This window comes from Camelus ferus, chromosome 2 (genome assembly GCF_009834535.1).
Source record: "Camelus ferus isolate YT-003-E chromosome 2, BCGSAC_Cfer_1.0, whole genome shotgun sequence".
Classification (NCBI taxonomy): domain Eukaryota; kingdom Metazoa; phylum Chordata; class Mammalia; order Artiodactyla; family Camelidae; genus Camelus; species Camelus ferus.
In genome coordinates, this window is record NC_045697.1 from 116,624,507 (window position 1) to 116,650,540 (window position 26,034).

General features: G+C 39.3%; 1 protein-coding gene across 5 annotated transcripts in view; it reads right to left on the bottom strand.

Moving 5' to 3' along the window:
• Window positions 1-26,034, bottom strand: part of RXFP1 (relaxin family peptide receptor 1) — a 93,802-nt gene that overhangs the window by 47,298 nt on the left and 20,470 nt on the right. For 4 of the 5 annotated variants that reach the window (XM_032465994.1, XM_032465987.1, XM_014556373.2 and 1 more), the window contains exons 2-3: window positions 19,806-19,943; window positions 160-264 (exon numbers count right to left, since the gene is read on the bottom strand). In XM_032465994.1, coding sequence (XP_032321885.1) covers window positions 160-264; window positions 19,806-19,943 — 243 coding nt within the window. Of the gene's footprint in view, window positions 1-159; window positions 265-19,805; window positions 19,944-26,034 lie in introns of those variants that run through there. The other variant, XM_032466011.1, reaches the window with a different exon arrangement.

Consider the following 26,034-nt stretch of genomic DNA (forward strand, 5'->3'; position numbering starts at 1 on the left):
TAAAATTCTCAAATTGAGGCTGCATTTCTAATAGAAAATTATAATTTTGCAAATAGAAAACTATAATTAATTTTTTTTAATGTTGGATCTAACTTTGAAGAACATGGTGTCTTACAATGAACTCAGAGGCAAGGACTCTCAGCCCCTCCAGTTACTTACGGCATTCAGATGTTCTTGCCTCAAATGGGTACGGAGATGTCGTAATAATTTTGTAGTAATTGGCAAAATATTTGTCAAGTTGCGCAGACCATCCATTGTTGTCTCCTAAAATAAAATCAGAGAGCAGAAAAGTTGAAGAAAACAGAAATATTCTGGGGTGTTGGGGAAAACAGGTCCGCCTTAAAATAAACAGGTGGTCGGCAGACTTAGAGAGGGAGACATCGCCCGGGGGCTTGTCAACACTGTGAGTTGCTGGCCCTCACCTGGAGTTGCTGATTTCATAGATCTGAGATGGATCTCCTCGTCTCCATTTTTAACAGGCACTGTAGGGGATTCTTCAGCAAGTGTTCCAACCAGATTTCAACAAACAGCACTTTAGATGTACTGAGACCCAGCGCACTGTTCTTAGCCTATTAATTACGGTTAATTGTCTTCAGTTGTTTAACCTGATATTGGAGATGTATTAACGTGGATAGATAAATGGCCATGATTGTTAAATAGGAAAAGAAAAAAAAATAACATGACCGGCACCATCTCATTCTTCTTTTCTTTTTTTCAAAGGCATGGTGGTATTGCTAGGTAGTTAGATAAGTGGGGGCACTGGGCAGACAGGTGGAGGAGAGAGAGAATGGTCCAGACGATGGCATGGTGCCCACCTCCAGCATTAAGGGGCTTTACTTCCTCTAAATGAGTGCCAGCAAGAAACTGGTTAGAACCCGACAGCTGTGACTACGCGGCAGTGACAAGGACCTAACCGGACATGACCCAGTGCTCACTGTATTATAATTAACACTGCAGTTGAGCCCCACCAGGGGTTTCTCTGTGTGCCTCGTGGGTAAGGACATGCGCAAAGCGGGACAAACATGACTGAGCACTCCAGGGGCAAGAGCTGTCAATCAATCAAAAGATCACCTCTGAGCAAGGGTGTAAGGGAAAGGGGAGCAGACAAAGACTGCCGCTTTCCTTCCCTTGGATGAGCCCGCCTCCTGTTCTTGGAGGTGCACTTTTCCTTTTCTTAAATAAATCCTTTGCTGCACAACACACTCCGCCTCCTGTCTGTAGTCTTGTCTTTCAGGTGAGACAAGGACTGGGGTCTTTTCTTCACCTCTTGGGGTAACAATATCACAGATCGCACTGAGTGTTTATCCTCTGAGCCCTTACGGATTTTCTCATCTATATTTTCTGATTTTGATATTAAACTCTTGCATAATTTTTTTAAATAAAATCAAACAAATAATAGTAAAAGTCTTCACTGAGTTGGGGGAGAAAAGAAATTTTTTCCTCACAAAATTCCTCATGACCTTTTCAGTTATTTTTAAACATGAGACCATGAAGCCATTCATGTGGTGGAGTGGACAGTGAATGGGGAGGCAGGACCAACTTCCCTGTATCATCTGCAGATGGCACAAGCCTTCATCCCCCTGTGGGGGGGGGGGGCGAGTTTGAACATGACCCTTTCCAGAGGTTCCAAAATTTTTTCAGATTGCTGCTAAGACTCTTTAAGGATGCATAAATATATAAACAGATGATAGAAATGATAAAAGTTTATCCTTCTTCCATAAAAGTATTAAATCTAGCATTGATTTTATGAGTTGTTTCTGCACATATGTATAATTCAAGCCTGAGACTAAGACCAGGTATTAAAATTTTGTTCAGTTTGCTTGGATTTGGTGAACTTGACTTAATCATATCCATGGTTTTAATTCTTATCAAAGGATTTCAAAATTACGTTTTTAGCCTGCACTGTATCTACTGTGTAACATGGGATCAGTTCACATGTTGCGCTGGTTGGGGCAGCTGGGCCAGTGATGGTGTGGGCAGCCGTCAGTCTCCGGATGGGAGCCCTGGTGCTGAGTTCCTGGGTCCCCTGCCACCAGTGGCTGCGGCCCACACCTCCATCCCTTCTGAGAATTTTCTAAGTATCTAATTTCTGTTTAACAGACCTAGAGTGAGTTCTCTTTCTTGCATTAAACCCTGATAGATATAGAGACTGACTGAATTGTTGAATTAAAATGTTGTTTAAGTGTGACTGGATTTTTAGTTAGTTTTCAGAGCCCAGGCGGAGTCTCATGATTTAGAACAAGGCAGTGCATTTTTTTTCCTAAACCCACGAGCGTGAGTGTAATTTAGTTCCGTGGTCTCACTGTGGTAACATGGGTGATGCTTTCCCGAATTTTCCCCCATCTTCCAAGTGGATTCTGGGAGTGGGGTCAGAGTAGACCGCTCAGCTCTCCTGGGCTCCAGAAACACCTCTTTGTTTCCTCGGATGTCAAGTGTGAAGTTTACCGCATTTGGATTGTCCCCCTTTCCTGGGTTGGCTGAGTTTGTTGACTTTTAGGCAAGTTTTTACTTTTAAAAACTTAGTTCATATCTTTAGATACAAGAAAGGAAAATTCTAGGAGAGACTTAAATTCCCCCATTTTTTAATGGAGATTTTGAATATTAGCACTTAGCGCTGAGAGGACTAATATTCAGCAAGTACCTGTGTTATTACTTTATTTTATCCTCATAGTAACTCTATTTGGCCATTATTGTCAACTCTACTTACAGGTTGAAAAAACTGATTCTGAGACGTTTAAGTGATTTGACTAAGAAACAGAATTATTAAAAATACCTGAAAATTAAAATAAAATTATTTAAATCTTTTATAGGCCCCAAAGATTATTTAATCAGTTTATATTCTACCTATACAATTCCAACTTTTATGTGACACTGCCTTTAAATATTTAGCTATTACTGGGAGGGATAAATTAGGAGTTTGGGATTAACATATACACACTACTGTATATAAAATAGATAAACAACAAGGACCTAATGTATAGTATAGGAAACTATATTCAATATCTTATTCTCTAATGGAAAAGAATCTGAAAAATAATATATATACATATACACGTATAACTGAATCACTATGCTGTATACCAGAAACTAACACAACACTGTAAAGCAACTATACTTCAATTAAAAAATTTAAAAAACATTTAGCTATTACTGTTACCTATTTTTCTGTTGCCTGTTTCATTTTCACTCTAGAGGCTCTTACACCAGCATTGTGTGAATTACACAAAAATGTATTTAACAACCAGAAGTAGTTACTAACTAGAATTTAAGTTCGTCATTATCATTATCCATGGAATCCATGAAAGTATTGCTAATCATTAAGGTATTACTAAAAAAGTTTTTTAACAAATTAATTTTTGTGCTAATGTTATGATTTTTTTTATCCATTTATAAATGCTGCACGTAAAACATGTGAGTAGGAGAAGTCATTTGGCTCTGGATATGTTGAGGAACCGATTATTTTTATAAGCGAGGTTTTGTGTATCTGTAGGGCAAGGGTGAAGAGGGTCCGAAGGACTCGACCCTGCAGGCTGCCGAGGCCTTGCTGGGGGAGGAGGGGTGGCGTTCATGGTCACATCCGTGTTCCTGACACAGCTACCTGGACCTGAGTCACAGCGGTGGCACTTCATTGTGGTGACCGTGTCCCAGAGCCAGGCCTGTTTCTGCGGGTGGCCTTTCCCGGCTGCTGTGACATTCGTGAGACAGGGAGGCTGGCTGACCTCCAGAAGTTGTTGCTTCTCCTTCCCTGGTTCTCCAGCAGGCCCTGTATGCAACTGAGCTTTCACAAGTGAACTGGTTGAATCTGTGGCATTTTAACCATTAATAGATGGTACGGGGAGCGGGGGAGGTTATAGCTTAGTGATGGAGCACGTGCTTAGCACGCACAAGGTCCTGGGTCCAATCCCCAGTGCCTCCATCAAAACAAAAATAAGTTATAAAACCTAATTACCTCTCCCTCCCCCCAAAAATTACAAGTTAAAAAAATTTAAATAATAGGTGATGCAGGGCTCAAAACTGTGGGCCTTGGTGGCCTCTCCTGATCCTTCGTTCCCCACCACCTCTCTCTTGTCCTTCTGTCTAAAAGGGGCTCACTCCGCATGGCGTATTTGCAAAGCTTTGGTGCAGCAGATCCAAATGGTGTTGTAGTTGACATTCCCATCTCCTCTCTGTCTCTTCCTGAATCCTGTTCCTTCCTCTCCTTTTCTGCCCTGTTGTGCCTCGACACACACATGCAGTTGAAAAGCCAGGCTAAGAAGGAGAAAGAAAGGGGGAATTTGAGAATCTGAAGGAAAGGGGACAAGACTGCTTGTATTTCCCCAAAGCAGACCACATATTTTGTGGGGAGACCCCTTTTTAAATAGCAACGTCTTCAAACAAACAAGCTCTTTACTAAGGGGTATTCACCTTCCTGCCTGCCTTCCCGAAGCATTCTCTCCTTCCCACCCATGACTTCCTCTCACCAGAAGGCAGGGATACAGAACATAGGAGATGTGGCCCAAACTGCAAAGTTGGAAAGCTAGCTTTCTTAAGAGAACAGCTTTTGGTATGTGTGTTTCTATATTTTAAGCCCTATATCCCTCATATTTTAAGGACGTAGTGGGCAGTGAGCGGGATGACTTCACCCTTTAGTAACGATCCCACTGAAACTGATTCTCCGATTTTCCCTGAGGAATCACAGAGCTGTGCATAGGGCAGGGTACTAAAGAGGACACTGTGTTAGGGGACACGGCTTCTAGGGGTGTGGGTAGTGGTATATGAACAGCATTGATTAAATATATATATATTTTCCAAAAATAGTTTTTTTCCTAAAAAAGCTAAAAAATGATATAATGATGCTGTGAATAAAAATGAATGACATAGACCAAGAAAAATCCTGTCTTACCTGTGGCATGAGCTCAATAAATACTTGTTAATTCAATAAATGAATGAATGAATGAATAAGTGGATGAATGAATGAAAGAGTGGGTCTCGGCCCTCCAAGTCACTTCAGAGAAAACCCAGCCTTCCTCATGCAATCATAAAATTTGGGAACTGGGACACTTAACCAGAACACAGATTTCCAGGCTCCTCCGCTGGAGATTGTGATCTGTTTGGTCAGCATGGGGAGCGGTGAACTGTATTTTCCGCAAATGGCGCTAGAGGAGTCTTGCAGAGAGTTCTGGGAGAACCGCAGTGTGGGATTTTCTCCAGCGCAGCCCTTGTCACATGGCAGTGGGGGACAGCTACATTTAGTATCAGAAACATCCTGGCAATTGGAGGGAGCGGTTTTTTGTTGTTTTTTCCTTACTAAAGTTGCTGACTGTTGAGGGTCAGTCTGGTAGTCCAAACACTCGAGATTAATGGGAGTGGTCCCAAGTTTAAGGGCATGCACGTATCTCTTGTTACTCTTATTGTAACTTGCTTCATACTGTACTGTTTAGGGAGGAGGGTATAGCTCACTGGTAGAGCGCACACTCGGCATGCAGGAGGTCCTGGGTTCAGTCCCCAGTACATGCTTTAAAAAGAAATGCTATGCCTATTAACATATATATTTTACCTCCTTAAGAGAGTCTGACAGAAATTAGTCTTTTGACCTGTGTATTTTTATTACCTCAGTGACTTCTAAAGCATTTTAATAGCACAAGGGATTTTTAGGGCAATGAAATTATTCTGTGTGATACTATAGTGGTGGCTACATGTCATTATGCATTTGTCAAAGCTCATAGAATGTACATCAAGAGTGAGCCCTAATGTAAACCATGGACTTTGGTTGATAGTAATGTGCCCATGTTGGTTCATCGATTGTACCAAATGTGCCACACGGATGAGGGATGCTGAGGGTAGCGGAGTGTATATGTGTGAGTGGGGAGGGCTATGTGGGAACTCTGTATTTTCTGCTCAATTCTGTTGTGAACCTAAAACTGCTCTAAAAGAATGAAGTCTATTAAAAACAACAACAACAAAAAACCAAAAACCAAAACCAAACTAAAACAATACAAAAAAACCCCACAAAAAATAAAGTACTTTTAATATAAAATATGGCTGTTTACTAGCTCTCACAAAGTATATGAAATGGTAAATCTTTATTTCGTCTGCACCAAATGTTAGTTATAATTGAGTTTAATGGAAAAGTGGGTTAGACACACCAATCTGAATTCTAGAGAGGGCATCACTCTCCTCTGCACGCTCAGACTCCCTGGCATTGGCATTGTGGAGGTGGGGGGCAGGGGGTGTCAAGGGATGAGGTCTGGGTGGGAATGGGAGAGGTTCGAGTCCCTCGAATGCACTCCATGCTTTGTTACGGTGCTACATTAGGGTTTCCTCAGTTTCCCAGGATTCTCCTTGAGAGGAGAGTTATGTGATTAAATATCCTTGGGAAATGCTGCATCCTGTGGTCCCCCTTTGGAATTGATAATGCATGCTAGTATGAGGACAGGGAACTCAGGCTTAAAGAAATATCTTTAAAGTTTGTGTAACCCTGTTTATATGACACCTTTGACCACATTTTGGGAAGTGTTTGCTTTTGCATTTGTACGAGAAATAGCAGGTCCCAGAGGAGTGGTTTTCAAAGTGCAGATTCAGGGCAGGTAGTATCGGCATCATGTGGGGACTTCAAAGAAAAGCAAATTCTTGGGCCCCATGCCAGGGGCTTTTAATTAGGAACTCTGTAGAAGGGGCCCGCATTCTGTGTTTTAACAAGCCCTCCAGCCACTCTGACTCCTACTGAAGTTTGAAAATCACTGCTCCGGACTAACTGATTACTTTCCAGGTGTTCTGAATTCGGTAATAAAATTGTCTGCATTGGGAAGGGGATCATTTCAAAATTTTAACAGGTGTGACATTCATCTATGGGTTAAAACGCTAGTTTCTGGGCTCCACCCCGCCCTGCCCCGCAGCCTACCCGCCCCATCAGGGATCAGTGTTTCTGGGGGTGGGGAGCAGGACCCGGCTTCTCTCCAGCCGGCAGGAGGCTGCTATGCCTCCCAGACATTCACCGTTCCCGGGTTCCTTCGAGGTTTGGATTTTGAATATTCAGAAGCCGAGGAACTTGTTCCTCTGTCACATGCCTCTGTAAGAGAGGATGCCGTGAGGCTGTGTGTGAAAGGGTCTGCACTTTTATCAGAATGAAGGCATACATCCTATTGCTGATTGATGAATGAATGAATAGGTGGTTAACTTCTAATTGGATTGACGCGCAGCGGAGGTATTTACTCGGTTCTCAGCACCTATTCCGGGGACACAGTGAGTGGAGCATGTTTTTCTCAGAAAGTAACGGTCCCCAGAGTAGAGGTGCCCTGGGCCATCAGAAGAGGCCCTGGGGTGTCGCCTGGCCTGGCAGAAAAGTCATCAAACCCGTAGTGTGAGAGCTCCTTGAATCTGAGTGACAGCAGTCGTCTGCTGGACAGAATGCATATGCCTCTTTCTGGTTCTTAGTACCTTTAGAGGCAACTCTTTGAAGAAGTGGAAGGTGTAACATTATCCTGGGCATATTTTAAAGGCAATCGGGGCCAATACAGAAACTTCCTTTTGTGCCTATTCTGTAGGGAGCCTTCTGGGTTGGAAGTCTTTGTGCCGTGAACTCAAACGTCATTTACGCGTTGTTGGATACAACAGATAAACCTATTGGGGTTAAAATGAGGTTTGTCTTTTATAAAAAAAAAGCCAAGGCTCAGCTCCTTAGGTATTTCCAGTGCTATTTTGAGAATAATAAATAGAAAACCAGCCGTTTTTGAACATACAATGCATAGTTGTGTATTAATACACATATTTATGACCCGTGCTACTTTTCGCCTGTGTTTTTAACCTTAAAAGAGACGAACTGTCACCTTTAATTCTAAAATGAGAACAGCTAAGTTCTACGACAGACTATCTGGCACTGCCTTCATCCTGACAGCTGTGTGAAAAGCTGTATTGAGGAAATGAAAGACCGTTTAGCATTCCAGAATTTTAAATGCAGGTCCAAATCACAATTAAAAGGATCCTTGAATACACTTCAGACAGTCTTACAATCCTATTAAAAAGCATATATCCTCACCATCACACCCATAAAAAATACTGTTTACCTACTACTCAGAGATTATTAGTAAGTACCAGCCAGTGACAGGCAAATATTCTGGGGTATTAAAGTTTTCTTTCCTTTGCATTCCTTGCACTCAGCCTTTTTCCTATGCAGGAGGCTAGAATTATCCACTTGCATTGCTTTGGGGAAGGGATGACACAGCAGTCTGCAGATAACAAAGGAGTCGAATTCTAAGTATTTGATTGTTTCAGCATTGGCCATAGACGTGGGGAAAAAAAAAAGAGCTGGGCTTTGCTGTTTCTAGACTGGACAGGAGAGCTGGACCAGAGACCCGGAGGGGAAGGGTCTTCCTTCCCTTCCCTCTGCCTGGGCGGAACCAGGGGAAGCCAGAAGCCCCTCACCTTCACTATATCCACAAAGACCTTATTTCCACATTCTAAGGTTCCTGGTGGACATGCATTTTTAGCAGACGCTAACATAATACATCACCCAAAATGTACTGTAAGAGGTTTCTGTTTTCCCTGTGGATCAACGAAGTACAGATGTGGAAATAGTGACATCCTCTCCCTATAGGCAAGGCTGTGAGCGTGCAGAGCAGGAGTGATGTTTAGAGCCTCCCGCGGGGAGCCCCTGAACTTGGGTCTTCATGGTAGAGGGATTCAGCCTGCCTCCAGCAGGGGGATGAGGCTGGGCTGGTGTGACCGTGATGGGAGCCTTCTCCATAGAGACATCTGTTTACAATGCAGAAGGAGGGGTGCTAGCACATTCTAATCTGGAAATGCAAACGTTCCTTTTAAATAAAAACCTGGATATAATCAATAAATTCTGTAGCATCTGATAATTTGATGCTATTTTAATATTTCATTTTTACTATTGAGTTAGAACTCAGTTTGAGATGGACAAAAATAATTCATGAACTTGAGTCCTTATCTTTTTGTAACCAGGTTCCTTTGGTATTTACCCAGGCATATTCTTCCAAGTATCTCAGAGTTTTAGCTGGAAAAGTGAGAAGTTCCTCTTTTTTCGATTTGTCACTGTTGCACTAAACACTGCGCATATGACTGTTAAAGATTTTTTTTTTTTTTTGGCCTCTATTCTGATGGCATCTGTGATAGTTCTGGGTACAGATAAAAAATAGGTTAGTAGCAAAAATGTTTTTTACCAGAGAATTTTGAATTTCTAGACGGCTGTGAGGATTTTATGTTTTATTGTTTCCTGTTAGTAAAAATAATTTTACTAACTTGTGATCAGATAATTTGTTCTGTGTTGTTTCTACATTTGCGAATTTATTGAATTTTTATAGCTTAACGTATGTAAATTTTTATAAATGCTTAAAGGAATTTTTGAAAAGTTGTTTTTATTTTGAGGGTATTGAATTCAATATCTACCTGTAAGTTCTGTGAGATTGTGCGTTAGGCCTTCATATTGTTACTTATTTTTCTATCTCCTTAATCGATCGTATGCTGAGCTAGGGGTTTTATTGTTGTCCTTTTTCTGTTCTACTTGTACTTCTGCAGCTTTACCTTTTTGAATTTTAAAACTGTTATTTGGTGCATAAAGTTCCTTGAGAGATACAAAATAAATGCATTAATGATATATGGCAAAATCATTTGGGAGTTATATCAAACCACGTAATTCAGGGAAAAAATGTGTATATTTCCATATTGAGTTTATCAGTAAGGATCAGATTTGTGAAAATGCTGCAGTCAGTTTTGACCAGGACTCCCCTAGTCTGGAGTCCAATCAAATGTAAACGATTCCTGTGATAGAATGAAAAAGATGTCAGCTGCAGAGTAATAGACTATGTATTGCCCAAATATTTTAGAAGGAAAATGATCTCTGTGAATTCAGATAGAAACTTTAATCGAGCTTTAATCAAACTTGATTAAAACTTCTCCTTGCATTGTGTCCAAGAAAAATGTTCAATGATTTTGATGTCTTATGTTTTTGTTTGAGATATTTTATTTTTTAATATTTAATATGATTTTATTTTTTATGGATTTTCAAAGAGAACTGGAAACGTAAGACTACTTGTTTCGAATGTTTGTGATGATACAAAACTAACAGTTCTTTCTAAATATAATTAGTTTATATTATAGGTCAGTACATGGGGAGTCAGTTTAATTTATTTGATGGCATTTCATTTTTTAGTGACTTCCTTAAATTTTATTACCGCTGTTTCCATTTGACTTATTTCTCCACTTTTATAATTATTATTAGTGTCAATATTTAAATAGTTTAAGGGAATAAGGAAGAGGGTTTTGGAGCTATTTTTCTAAAAGGTCTAATTAAGAACAAAGTTCCCCGTTTCAGAAAAAAGGTTTTTTATTTGACAACATACTAAGCTGTAAATGATCACTCTTAAAGAGATTTTTAGCTGTGCGTTCTTCTTTTATTTATGTCTAAGATATTGTATTTTATATGACTGCAAATATATTTAATGTTGCTTATTCAAATATGCGTGAAGGTTACATATTCTGAAAAGGGTCAACTTTCTGACTTAATTTAATAAGCATCAAACCAAATTTAAATATGGATGTCTTAAAAATGAACAGCCCAGGGAGCATAAATTATCCAGATACCATAAAAAGAAGGAAAAAAGCACATCTGGTGAAGGAAATTAAAGCAATGAGAAGCCAGAAGAAATAACTACATCTAATACTTTGTATCACCTGGACTGTGCAGGCGGCGTGAAATTCTGACATCGTTTCCGGGAAGTTCCAGCCTCCTGCCGCACAGACAGCAGCAGCATCTCAGCTGCGCATCTCTGAGGCTTTGGGCACAGCTCCCTCTTTTGGTATTTGCAGCTAGTAGAGTGTCAGTTCTTCTTACAGAAACTAAACAATTTGATAATAATGGAGTCTGTTATTGAGTTGTATGAGCAGGTTAGAATGCTGGCATGCCACGTTGAAATCCTGATTCCAGTTTATTTCTGCTGTGGCTACTGGGTCGTGTGCCCTCCTTATTTTCTCCTCACTCGGGCTTGGGTCAGCGGTTCTCAATGTCTAGCGTGCCCCTCTTTACCCTTTCTTGTTTACTGAAGTATAGCTGATTTACAATGAATGTTAGCGTCTGGTGTACAGTATGGTGATGCAATTATATATATTTCCCTTTTCATATTCTTTTCCATTACTGTTTATTACAGGATATTGAATATATTCCCTGTGCTGTACAATAGAACCTTATTGTTTATCTGTTTTATATACAGTAGTTAGTATCTGCTAATCCCAAGCTCCTAATTTATCTCTCCTCCATCCCCTTTCCCCTTCCAGTAACCATGTTTGTTTTCTATGTCTGAGTCTGTTTCTGTTCTCTAAATAAGTTCATTTGTGTCTTTTTTTAAGATTCCATATAGAAGTGATGTCATATGGTATTTGTTTTTCTCTGTCTGACTTATTTCACTTAGAATGATGATCTCCAGCTCCATCTATGCTGCTGCACATAGCCTTATTTCATTCATTTTTATGGCAGAGTAGTATTCCATTGTACATATATACCACAACTTCTTTATCCAGTCATCTGTTGATGGACATTTAGGTTTCCATGTCTTGGCTATTGTCAGTAGTGCTGCTGTGAACATTGAGGTGCGTGTGTCTTTTCCAATTAAAGTTCCCTTTGGATATATGCCCAGGAGTGGGCTTGCCGGATTATATGGCAACTCTACTTTTAGTTTTTAGAGGAACATCCATACTGTCCTCCATAGTCGTTGTACCAATTTACACTCCCACCAACAGTGTAGAAGTTTTCCTTTTCTCCACACCCTCTCCAGCATCTATTATTTGTGGACATTTTAATGATGGCTGTTCTGACCAGTGTGAGGTGGTAACTTCATCATAGTTTTGATTTGTATTTCTCTAATATTTACCAATGCTGAGCATCATTCTAAGTGAAGTAAGTCAGACAGAGAAAGACAAATACCATATGACATATTGGCCATCTGTGTGTCTTCTTTGGAGAAATATTTATTTAGATCTTCTGCCAATTTTTTGATTGGGTGGTTTGTTTTGATACTGAGTTGTAGGAGCTATTGGTATATTTTGGAAATTAAGCCTTTGTCAGTTGCATCGTTTGCAAATATTTTTCCCAATCAGTAGGTTGTCGTTTCATTTTGTTAATGGTTTCCTTTGTTGTGCAAAAACTGATTAGTTTGAATAGGTCCCATTTGTTTATTTTTGCTTTTATTTCTATTGCCTTGGGAGACTGACCTAAGAAAATATTAGTATGATTTATGTCAAAGAATATTTTGCTTATGTTTTCTTCTAGGAGTTTATGGTCATATCTTATATTTAAGTCTTTAAGCCATTTTGAGTTTATTTTTGTGTGTGGTGTGAGGGACTGTTCTAATGTCACTGATGTACATGCTGCTGTCCAGCTTTCCTAACAACACTTGCCAAAGAGACTATCTTTTCTCCATTATATACTCATGCCTCCTTTGTTGAAGATTAATTGGCTGTACGTGTGTAGGTTTATTTCTGGGTTCTTTATTCTGTTCCATCCATCCGTATGTCTGATTTTCTGCCAATACCATGCTGTTCTGATTACTGTAGCTCTGTAGTATTGTCTGAAGTCTGGGAGGGTTATTCCGCCAGCTTTGTTCTTTTTCCTCAGGATTGCTTTGGCAATTCTGGGTCTTTTTATGGTTCCATATAAATTTTAGTATGATTTGTTCTAGTTCTGTGAAAAATGTCCTGGGTAATTTGATTGAGATCCTACTAAATCTGTAGATTGCTTTGTATAGTATGGACATTTTAACAATATTAATTCTTCCAGTCTAAGAGCATGGGATATCTTTCTGTTCTTTTTTTTTTTTAACTCATCTTCCATTTCCTTTATTAGTGTTTTATAGTTTTCAGCGTGTAAGTCATTCACTTCCTTGGTCAGGTTTATTCCTAAATATTTTATTTTTTGATGTGATTTTAAAGGGGATTTTTTTTTCACTTTCCCTTTCTGATATTTCATTGTTAGTGTAAAGAAATGCAACAGATTTCTGTATGTTAATCTTGTATCCTGCTGCTTTGCTGAATCTGTGTATCAGTTCTGGTAGTTTTTGTGTGGAGTCTTTGGAGTTTTCTATATATTTCTTTTTCTTGTCTGAGTGCTGTGACTAGGACTTCAAATACTGTGTTGAATAGAAGTGGTGAAAGTGGGCATCCTTGTCTTGTTCCAGATTTTAGCAGGAAGGTTTTCAGCTTTCCACCATTAAATATGATGTTGGCTGTGAGTTTGTCATAAAAGATTTTTATTGTGTTGAGATATGTGCCCTCTATACCCACATTGGTAAGAGTTTTTTAAATCATACATGGATGCTGAATTTTATCAAATACTTTTTCTGCATCTATTGAGATGATCATGTGGTTTTTGTCCTTTTTTTGTTGATGTGTATCACATTGATTGATTTGCATATGTTGAACCATCCTTGTGACTCTGGGGTGAATCCAATTTGATCGTGGTGTATCATCTTTTTTTAAAACTTTTTAATTTGTCTATTTTTATTGAAGTATGATCTTTTTTATGTGTTGTTAGATTCAGTTCACTAATATTTTGTTGAGAATTTTGCATCTATATTCATCAAAGATACTGGTCTGTAATTTTCTTTTTTGGTGGTGTCTTTGTCTGGCTTTGGCATCAGGGTGGTAGTGGCTTCATAGAATGAGTTTGGGAGTGTTCCCTCCTCTTCAGTCTTTTGAAAGAGTTTGAGAAGAATCAGTGTAAGCTTTTCTTTGTATGTTTGGTAGAATTCCATAGTGAAGCCATCTGGTCCTGGACTTTTATTTGCAGGGAATTTTTTTAAATTACAGATTCTATTTCACTTCTAGTGATCACTGTGTTCAAATTATCTATTTCTTTTTGATTCAGTTTGGTAGGCTGCATGTTTCTGGAAAACTTGTCCATTTCTTCTGGGTTGTCCAGTTTGTTGTCATGTAGTTGTTCATTGTATGCTCTTATGTCCTTCTTTGCCTTTCTTTACGAATTTTGTTTTAAAGTCTACTTTGTCTGATATGAGTATTGCTACACTTGGTTTCTTTCCATTTCCATTTTCATGAAATATCTTTTTCTATCCTCTCACTTTCAATCTATATGTGTCCTTCACTCTAAAGAGGGTCTCTTGTAGGCAGCATATTGAAGGCTCTTGTTTTTATTATACAATCTGCCACTCTGTGTCTTTGATTGGAGCATTAGTCCATTGATGTTTATGGTAATTATTGATATATATGTTTGGATTGCCATTTTAAACCTTGTTTTCTGGTTGATTTTGTGTTTCTCCTTTGTTCCTTTCTTTTCCTTTTTGTTTTTCCTTTTGTGGTTTGATAGTTTTCTTTTGTATTATGCTTGTGTTCTCTCTCTCTTTTTTTTTTTTTGTGAACCTATTATATGTTTTTGATTTGTGGTTACCCTGTTTTTCAAGTATGTGAACCCATTACTATTCCTGCTTGCTTTAGACTGGTAGTCATATAGGCTCAAACATATTCTATATTCCCCACATTTTGATGTCCTCTCTTATATCTTCATATTTACCTTTTTGATGTCCATTATAGTTATCATTGCTTTCACAACATTTTTTTTGGTTTTTAAAAATCTGTGTGCTGGCTTATTTAAGTGATTTACTTTCCAATTGTGATTTTTCTCTTTCCTATAGATTCTTGCTTCTTTTCTATTTAGAGAAAATCTTTCAATATTTCTTTTAGGATAGGCTTGGTATTGCTGAACTGTTTCAGTTTCTGCTTGTCTGAGAAATTCTTTCTCTCTCCTTCTATTCTAAATAATAATCTTGCTGGGTGAAGTGTCCTAGGTTACAGGGTTTCCCCTTCCAGGACTTTGAATGTATCTTGCTGCTCCCTTCTGGCCTGTAATGTTTCTGTAGAGAAATCAGCTGAGATCCTTATGGGAGGGTCCCTTGTAATTAACTCTATTTTTCTCTGGCTACCTTTGGAATCTTCTTAACTTTTAGTTAGTGTCCATCTGAATGACACGAGGAGCTCACAGAAACACTGCGGAGTCACTGGCTGCATTTCTGATTCAGAAGGGATGGGGCCTGAGAACCTGCATTTCTGACAACTTCCTGGGTGCTGCTGACGGGTTTGGTCCTGAACTACATTTGGAGATCTGCTAGTCTAGTGAATTTCAAGAGAGTTATGTGATTCCAGCATATGAAGACCAGGGACAGTTTACATAATATTTGTTACAAAGATATGTCTTCATAAGAGTGGGTTATGATTTTCCTCATATTTCCAAAATTGGACATGGGACTTTTTTAACTGTTGACAATGGCAAATAAGAAAATTTTTAAATGATCATACTCTTTTTTGTCTAATAAAATTTTGAACATTAATTGCTTTTCAAATACCATGTGTATTTTTAATAATTAGTATTAGTTAATTAAACAAAGTGTTGTTTATTTGCCCATATGTAAGGTATTTATATACACCTGTAGCTAGAAATTGTTATTCAATCCATGCTCTGAATATTTATTTTTCATAAAAGTTAGTGGTCCACACCATTCCCTGCTCATGTCAGAGACCCTGAAGATGACATACAAACAGGACCTTGGGGATAGATTGCTTACACTACCTTGTCTCCGCTTGCTTCATACTTCCCTTAATACCTACAAACTAGGACTTCCCTGGTTTGGAGTCCAATAAAATATAAACAGTTCCTGGCATAGAACTGGAAGCTGTGAATTCCAGAGTAACTTCCAAGTATATAGTCAATAATCTGATCTGCACAGGTTTATTGCATGCCTGGTATATGACAAGTATTTCTGTGCAAGTAATTTATTTAATCCTCATAATGAATGTATTATTCCAATTTCACCAGTAAGGAATGGGATTTAACCCTAAGAAATGATTCACTCAAGTCACAACAGACAGAAAGAGGCACTTCGAAGATCTGAGCCTGAACCTTCTGATGCCTGGTTAAGGAATCTTCCTACAACTTTGTTTCTATTTTAAAAAGAAATCAAAGAAGGTAAAGAAAAGTTATTATTGGTGCAATTATTTTTTTAAACTACTCACAACATACTGATTTTACATGAGTGAATTTGGAGTGCTAATTGGGAGAAATTGATTCCAACTCAGGATGAAAGTGTTTGTTTGTTTTCTTTTTTTAGATTTCTGTTTTAGCCAATGACAGGAATAAGGAAGCTTTTTGCCTTTTAAACGCTCTAAACCTTTTGCAAAGCTGATAAGATACGGACACTTTTCTCATTGAAAAGGCACATCTACACAAATACACAACATTTTCTAGTTTTCAAGGGATTTACAGAGCCCCCTGAAGAGTTCCTTGATTCTCAAAGAGGCCCCTGACCCTAAGGTAAAGACCACCTTTCTGGGCTGCTGAGCCCAAGTGTGGGGAGGGACGGTGGGAATCTTTTGACATCTAAGTAAGATTGAAAAGCAACTTCTTGGATTTTTTTTTCCTTTGGAAGTAAAGGTGTTAAAATCTTTGTAACAACTAGCCTACCAACTTAATGAAGTGAGCTAAATAGTAATTAAGATCTCATTTATAAATATTGTGGTGGGCTTGGTTTGAAAGAGGAAAGGACAGAAGACTAGATAAGCATGAAACAGAAGGCGGAGTTGAGAGACATTAAAAGAAGGGACTGGGGATGGTTGGAGAGGAGGAACAGAAGTGGGAGGCAGGTGGAAACGAGACGGAGAGGCAGGGAGGGGCCGGCCTGAGACCTGCAGAGAGGGGACACCCTGGAGCAAGAGGAAGGCAAAGAGGTGGGAAGTAAGAAACAATTATGGAGCGATTCTCCTCCACCCTGATTTTTGTTCCCATTAGGGACGGTTTCCACAGGCATGATGCCCATGACTGTCATCAGAATTCAATTCTAAGTATAAAGAAATAGACCCTGACATTTTCCCTAGAGTTACATTCTCTCTATTAAAATTCACCAGGATGCAGAGTAATGAATGTGCTTAACAGCCAAATATAGAAATCTACATAATTGATCTCCCCCCAAATAAACCGTTTAGGAGATGTGGGAAAGCTTACCCACCTCCTGAATAACTACCCCAGAACCAAGAGGACACACAGACACACACGCACACAGACACACACCCCTACATACACACAACAGTACAAAATCAAGACTGTAGAAAAGTATTTCTTCAATTATCAGCTGCTGTTTCAAGACAATAAGTAGACAGATGAATCATGGTTGCTCCTGGAAATATTTAAATTGCTTAACAGACAGAACTTCCTAAGGTCATGCGGCTGGGAAGCCTGAGTGTCTGGGAGTTAGTGTTTGTGGGAAGAGCAAATATAGAACCAACTGTGGCAGAATTAGCAAGAGTGGCTGCAGTCTGGACTCCCTCTGCCTGAGCTCCTTGCAGTTGACATGGAGGTCCTCTCAGCAGGAGAAGGGGGTGTTTCCCCTGCTGGGACAGGGCTGGCCTGGTGACTTGCTTTGGGAGGGATGTGGTGGCAGTACCAGTGTCCCCAGCTGTTCCAGCCCAGGTCCCAGGCAGGATGCCAAAGCTGACCCTCAGATCACCACCGAGACACTGAGAAAGCCCAGCAGAGGCCAGCAGACTGTGCAGCTGATCTCAGCTGAGCCCAGCCCTGGTGGCCAACCCCCGGAATCCGAGCTAAGCCACTGAACCTGGAACCCAGCCGCAGGTGACTGACAGACCAGCTCGCATTTACAGAGAGGGCGATTATCTGTTGGGTGCTTGGCTCAGCATCTTAGACACAACATCTCAGCGAGTCCTCTGACCAGCTCAGGGATGCAGGCACTCTTAATTATCTCCATCTCATGGAAGACTCCCCAAAACTGATGCCCTGGTCTCTGGAGCCTGATGGCGAAACTCTAATGTGTGTGGCCTCCATCGGAATTTGCTGCTTAGTGGATCCCAAGAAACTGGGACAGCTGGAAGGATTAGGACATTCTGGAGGGTTCCTCTTGTTACTTGGTCTCTTTAAACTTAGCAGGAAGGCAAGACTTCCCAAACCCTCTTCCCCAAGAAGCTACTTTTGGGGCTGAGTATGCTGTCCTCCCGGGTTCCACTTCCCACTTCCTGTTTCCTGCCACCATTGCAGTTGGTGGGGAGCGCGTGTCTCTCTCCAAAAGTGCTGGCAGCTTGAGGGGGAGGTGGTTGGCAGTGGGCAGGACACTTGCATCTTAGTTTTTTGAAAATAAAAACTGTGTAGTATTCAATTATTTTAACAAGATGGGATATATATATATATATATTTTTTTTTTTTTTTTTAAAGAAGAAAACACATATGCATGGCCACCCAAATCAAGGGCCAGTGTAGCTTACTCCTGAGTTACCGCCACCCCCAGAGTCTGTGCTCCAGACCGAGAAGTGTAATTCCTTCAAGGCAGTGTCTTAAAAAGTCTGTGACTCTTGAGGGAGTGATGACAGCGAGGTGTCTCCAGGGCATCAGCTATTTATGCAGCCCTTAGAACTGTTGTTCATCTGTGTCCTCCAAAAATAGTACTTTATTTCCCCATGAGTATGAAATCTCCTTATTTTACATTTATTAGCCAAAGCCCATTTTTTTCCTCCAGTGAGTCAGATCCAGCCAATTCAAGTTCTTTTATACATGTGGGTCTTTTGAGGCTTCAGAAATTTGAACAAAATCCCCACTGAAAGCCAAGTTTTCCCAGATATTTTCATTGGCCAGACGCCCCGCTTGTTGGCTTAATAAGGTCATGAATAGGGCTGTTGGTTAAATGACAGGCCAGCTGGGCTTCCTGTTTCTTGTCCTTGTTAGGAGGTCTCATCTCTCCTTCACGGCTGTAGTGAGCAGGAGGCAGGAAAGCAACAGTGGTTGACACCTGAGTGGCACCTGCTGCTCGCCGGTGCGCTTCTAATTCTTTATGTCTTCCCAAGTCTCTTGTTGTGCCAGCTTCAAACCAGGCAGCCTGGCCCGGGAGCCCGCATTCTGCTTTAAACCATTCTGCGGGTTGAAAACATAACTATGTCCCAAAGCCACCCCTTCCCTGAAATATTGCCTGTGATACTAATACACAAAAGAATGGATATATATATATATATATATATATATATATATATATAAAATTTTTATCGGAGTATAATTGGTTTACAGTGTTGTGTTAGTTTCTGGTGTACAACATAGTGATTTGGTTATACATATATATTCTCTTACAGATTCTTTTCCATTGTAGGTTATTACAAGGTACTAAATATAGTTTCCTGTGCTATAAAGTAGGACCCGGTTTGTTTATTTTATGTATGGTAGTGGGTATCTGCTAATCCCAAACCCCTAATTTGTTCCTCCCTACCTTTTCCCCTTTGGTAACTATGAGTTTGTTTTCTATGTCTGTAAGTCTGTTTATGTTTTGTAAATAAGTTCATTTGTATCATTTGTTTAGATTCCACATATGTGATATCACATGGTATTTGTTTTTCTTTGCCTGTTCACTAAGTATAATATTCAAGGTCCACCCACGTTACTGCAGATGGCATTATTTCATTCTTTTTATGGCTGAGTAATATTCCATTGTGTGTGTGTATGTGTGTGTGTGTGTGTGTGTGTATACCACATCTTTTTAAAATAAGAATGGATAATGAAATAAATGTAAGATTTCTTAAAGTGCCCTACATTTTGTATTTCAACTTCATTTTCTCTTTTACATTTCTCTTTGTTCTGAGCTGTCTCAGGGACTTAACCTTAATCCTCCCACCCCTGGTCCTGCCGTGACTCAACCCCCGTCCTTCTGCCCCCGGTCCTGCTGTGACGTTAGCCTGGTCCCCTTGCCCCTGGTCCCCCTGTGATGTGCCCCTGGCCCCCTGGTTCCCTGGGCCCGCGGTGACCAAGGCGCCGCACTCACCGCAGTTGTCCTCGTCCGCCCGGTTCCCGCAGTCGTCCACGCCGTTGCAGTGCAGAAGCTGAGGCAAGCACTTGGTGGTGTTCCCGCAGGGGAAGTAGCCCAGGGCGCACGGGGCATCCTGCCCACTTGTGGGAGTGACTGTGACGAGGGAAGGGGAGAGTGTCACACAAGGCACTGCTGAGACTGCTTCCCCCTCCTCTGCAACTCCGGTCCACCCGTCCCTGCGGGTGCCGCCCTCCCTACCGCAGCCCCAGCTGCTCCCTCGCCCGACGCCCCCAACTCTCCAAGACCCGCCACCCCCAGTGGGTGTTCTTTTCCGTGTCCCCGGAAGATGCCAGGAGTCTCTTTCCTCTGCCTCTTGTCAGGTTTCCCGCCAGGACTGTCCCCGCCATCCGTCTCCTACGAAATTCCTGCCCATACTTTACAGTTGAGCTCAATTCCCCTCTTCTCCAAAAATCTTTTAGCCAGTCATTTAAAAACTCAGGACTTTTTTGCATCCTGACTGTTGGCTCAGAATCAAGGCTCGTCTGGTTCTGGAGGAGGAGGAAGAGGAAGGATGCCAGGACGGCACCCTGCTCACTCACACATCGGTCGGCTCCTCAGGATGAGGTTCTGTGCCAGACTTTGTGCGCAGAGCGCTGAATGAAACAGAGTTCCTGTCCTTTTCACACTGTCTTATTTCTCTTAGTGACAAGCATTAAGGTTCCTCCATGTCTTTTCATGGCTTAGTAACTCATTTCTTTTCACTGCTGAATAATATTCCATTGTCTGAATGTACTAGCATTTATCTATCCATTCACCTAAGGACATCTTGATTGTGTCCAAATTTTGGCAGTTTTGAATAAAGCTCCCAGTAACATCTATGTACAGGTTTTTGTACAGACCGATATAAATTAGCTATGCCATTTTAAAACCTGAGATTTATATAATTTCAAAGATAGATGGTAGAATCCAAGATAATCCTATTGCTTAGTATCCTTACCAAGTTTATAAATCTTTGGGACTTTCAAAAATAATAGTCAATTTTAAAGAAATAAAAACAGAATAGTTTGAATAGTCAATAATGCTTATTGTGTAAAAACATATTTGTGGTCTATCATCGAAACATAAGAAGAATAAAAGTGACTATTTCCTTTGGAAGATACAGTGGGACCTTCTAATAACAGGGAAGTGACATTTCTCATAAGGGAGCAATCCACCTAGGTCAGGTTTTTACTGTGCTTGTTTCATAGCACATAATTTGATGAAGGAAATAGTCAAATCTATGTACTAAGAAGCTTCTTGTAAATAGTGTTCTCACTTGTGAAATTATTTAAAAATTATCAATCTTTTCTCAACACATTGATTAAAGCAAAGTCAAAACAAAGGATTTGTATGCCCCAGGATGTCATTAGTAGAACATCACACATTTCAGAGACCTGAAGTGTGTATCTAAATAAACTGATCTGTGTTGAGACTGACTTTTTTATTTTTATTGATTATTTTAAGAGCAAACTTTAAAAACCAAGGGTTTCAGAAAAATTCTTTGGTGAATTGTCAGCCTTCAGCCACAGTGCCTGTCTGAAGATATTTTAACTAGACATACCTGCCTGTGTTTTCATGCTGCTGTTCTGAAAATTCTTCTCTGAGTAACTTACTCTTAGGGATATTTTGATTTTATGTACTGTCTTTAAAATTTCTATTTAGAGGCAGATATAGTTCGTTAATGATTGTATCATGAAATTAAGTCCTATATTTTCATAACATTATGATTCAACAAATATTTTTGAAATCTTAAATAGTAAGTGATATCTTTCAAATAAGTTTTTTTTTTATTTCGAGATGATCTCAAACTTAAAGTTGCAAATATAGTATAAAGAACATTTTCCCCCCATTCTTGAACCATTTGAGATTAAGTTCCTGACCAGATACCCCTAAAAACTTTGGCATGTGTTTCCTGTTAGAAAGAACATTCTCCTACGAGACGGACATTCCCCACATTAGAACTATCAAGATCAGAAAATTGACATTGATATCTTGCTGCCTTTTAAAGCTCAGAACCCATTCAAGTTTCACATATCGCCCCCAAAACATCCTTCATAGTAAAGGATTCAGTTTACAATCACTCCTTGCATTTCCTTGTCACAGTTCTTTAGTTTCCTTTGAACTGAAGTCATTCCTCAGTCTTTCCTCATCTTTCATGACCTTGGCACTTCCGAAAATTGCAGGTGAATTACTGTGAATGCTCCTGAATTTTGGTTTATTTCATCATAAGCAGATTTAGGTTATGCAATGGGAGTGTTTTTTTTAAACTAGGACCATTTATAACTCCTATATGTGTACAGAAATGTTTGCCTAAGTTCTGTTGAAGCTAATATTGCTACAGCTGTAATCCTATGCTTACAAACACTAGTTCAAAATTATTGTGTTCATCAGCTTCGCCTCATTATTTTTATTGATTGGTTATAATAAATACATTTTATAAATATGTTCAGAAGTTTGAAAGCCATCGATCACTTAGCTTGTTTCTTCAGTTACATGCCTTGGCTTTTCTGTCCCCCAAACTCATTATTCTATGTATGACAAGCAGTTGCCTGTTATAGAATTCACATAAATTCAAGGTTTCTCAAACTTTAAAAGTGTATCCCTGGTTTTGATGATCAAATATATTTTATAAATGTGTTTCTGGAGATTCTGATATATTTCTCAAAGAGGTAAACATATACCTTGCAAAAGATTATCTTTTTTAAAAAATATAATTAATTTATAATATATTAATTTCAGATGTACAACATGGTGTTTCAAAATATTTATGGGTCATACTCCATTTAAAGTTATAAAATATTGACTGTATTCCTTATGCTATACAATACATTCTTGTAGCTTATTTATTTTATGCATAGTACTTTGTACCTCTTAACCCCCTACCCCATCTCATCCCTCACTCCTTCTGTCTCCTCACTGAAAACCACTAGTTTGTTCTCTATGTCTGTGAATTCCTTTTTGTTCTGTTATATTCGTTCATTTCACTTTTTAAATTCCACATGTAAGTGATAACATACAGTATTTGTCCTTCTCTGTCTGACTTTTTTCACCAGGCATACTATCCTCTAGGTCCATCCACATTGCTGCAAATGGCAATATTTCATTATATTTTATGGCTGAGTAGTATTCCATTGTATATATGTACCACCTCTTCTTTATCCAGTCATCTGGTGGGGGACACTTAGGTTGCCTCCATGTCTTGGCTATTGTAAATAGTGCTGCTATGAACGTTGGGGTGCATGTATCTTTTCCAATTAGTGTTTTCATTTTCTTCAGATATATACCTAGGAGAGGAATATATGGCTCATAGGGTAGTTCTATTTTTAGTTTTTTGAGGAACCTCCATACTGTTTTGCACAGTAGCTGCATCAAATTACATGCCCACCAACAGTGTAGGAGGGCTCCCTTTTCTCCACATCATCACCAGCATTTGTTATTTGTATTCTTTTTGATGACAGCCATTCTGACAGATATGAGTTGATACCTCATTGTGGTTTTGATTTGCATTTCTCTGATGATTAGTGATGTTGAACATCTTTTCATGTGCCTGCTGGCCATCTCTGAGAATCTCTGTTTAGATGTGTCATTTGGCACTAAATAAAGAAGACTCAATGATTAATGATTTCTGGATGTCAGGCCTAAACAGGGGGAAAAAAAGCCCTTTTCCTCTCTCTGTTTATGTTCCTCTCAGGTGTGAGTGGATTTGCAAACTCACATGCACCAAGCTTTGAAGCACATGGGAAGGAGAGAGCAGAAGAAAGACAATGAATTCTTCATTTCAATCCATTTTTTTTTTTACTTATTTTAAAATTAAGTTTATTTAGTCCTAAATGCCATAGCAAGCTCTTTTCAGATAAAGATTGAATCAGTGAGATAGAAAAGTTTAAGAAAATGGGATTTAGTGCAAATGTTGGTCGATGTATTTCTAAATAAGTTTTTGAAGGCTTTCTGACCACAATAAATGAAGTGTTAAATGTATCTGGATAAACAGATGCGCTGGGAATTTGTCGGGCAGTGGGACCAGGAAATTAATAATTTCAGCAGAGACTGGGTAGCAGTAGGCTCAGAACTGAATTACAACACTTGGCAGAGCTCTAGAGATGCCGGGGACAGTCGATGATGGTGACAGCGTGGTGGCGCTGGCTCTGTCAGCATGGTATAAGTTCATACGTAATATTGGTGTAAGTGCATCTTGCTTTGAGAGATACTTGGAATTAATTTTTTATGACTACAGTTGTTTACTTTGAATACTCTCATCTCATACAAAAATCACTCATAATATAAGAAATTTTATAAACGATTTTTTTAAAGCACCCTAACTGAAAAATTACTCCAGTGCATAAAAATTCAAATAAATATTAGTCAGAAATTGAAGCAATTGGGGAAAAATGCTTAATAATTTTAACTGCAACAACAGAAACATTTTTGATGAAGCACTTCAATCGCTTCCTCCTCCTGGAAATCCTTTGAGATTAAGTGGATGGAAAAACAGGGAACAGTCATATATGCTGATTGCCAAGTGAGACACAGTACTGAGGGAAAATCAGTGCCTTTCTTTTTTTCTGCCAGAGAACAAATTATTGTCATTCCCATATGACTAAATATGTGTACGTGCCTTGAATGCACTTTGTGGGGCTGTGGGAGCTGTCGTACACCAGAAGGAAAAAATGGTGCAGACTTTGTGCAGTGCCCTAGCTTTCTCTTCGACTTAATTGGGTTCCCATGTAATTCAAGGGCCAAAACCAAAAAGCACGAAGCATTTTTACAATGCGGTTTTGAGGAAACTGCTCTAGTTTCCACATAGTAAGGTGACTACGCTGTGGCTGTCTGTCATCATTTGGTGGGGGGGAGGGGCCATGATTTGACCTGAGTTATGCCCAAGTCTTGAATCCCTCCATCAGAACTAAAATCTTAAGGGTTTCAATAAACATTTCTGGAAGCTACATTCCTAATGATTTATCATCAATGGAATAAAACAGCTTTGGCTTTTTAATAGACCTTGCCCGAAACACACAAGCACTTACTATTGCGTCTAGGGAAATCATTTTCTGTGGAAAACACCAACTCGGTGAAATTATAACCCTCATTCTGTAACAACATTAAATGTTAATATGGAAAATGTTACCATGGTTGCTCTGGAATCAGTGCAGTCACTGCATTAAAGGCAGCTCTGTATACTTATGTTCAAAATCAAGGAGGTGAGTGTACTCGGTACATTTCATCGTTTCTAGTGTTTCTGAATAGCTAAGACTTGGGCAAGCACTAAGAGAAGAGTTCCACTGGATTCTACGACTTATATCCAGCCTTTGAGATCCCTTTTGTAATCAATGGAAAATATGCAATATTCCTGTTTTCATGGGTAACTACCCATGTATCAAAAATATAGAGGGGGTTTGCTAAGATACTTTGTTAGGAAGTAAAATTAAAAATAAAAAAACAAGGGAATATATCCAGAGAAAAATCTAATTTGAAAAGATACACGCACCTCAATGTTCACAACAGCACTATTTATAGTAGCCAAACATGGAAGCAACCTAAATGTTCATTGACAGATGACTGGATAAAGATACATATACATGTATCTTATGTGTGTGTGTGTGTATTATAGAATACTACTCAACCATAAAAAAGAATGAAATAATGCCATTTGCAGCAACATGGATGGATCTAGAGATGATCATACTAAGTGAAGTAAGGCAGACAGAGAAAGACAAATACCATATGATATCACTTATATGTGGAATCTAAAAAAAAAAATGACACAAACGAACCTATTTACGGAACAGAAACAGACTCACAGACATAGAAAATGAAATTAAGGTTACCAAAGGGGAAAGCGGGGGGAATGGGTAGATTAAGAGTTTGGGATTAGCAGATACACACTACTATATATGAAACAGATAAACAACAAGATCCTGCTGGGCAGCACAGGGAACTATATTCAATACCTTATAATAGCCTATAATGAAAAAGAATATGTATATATTATAACTGAATCACTATGCTGTGCACCAGAAACTAACATAACACTGTAATCAACTATACGTCAATAAAAAAAAATGAAAAACCAACAAAGAAACAAACAAACAAAAAAACCCAACAAAAAAACCCACAATGGCAAAATTTCCCTATATTTAACCCATTTATTTTATAATTTCTATCTTAAATGCTATCAGTAACTATTTCAGATATCCAAAAACAAAAC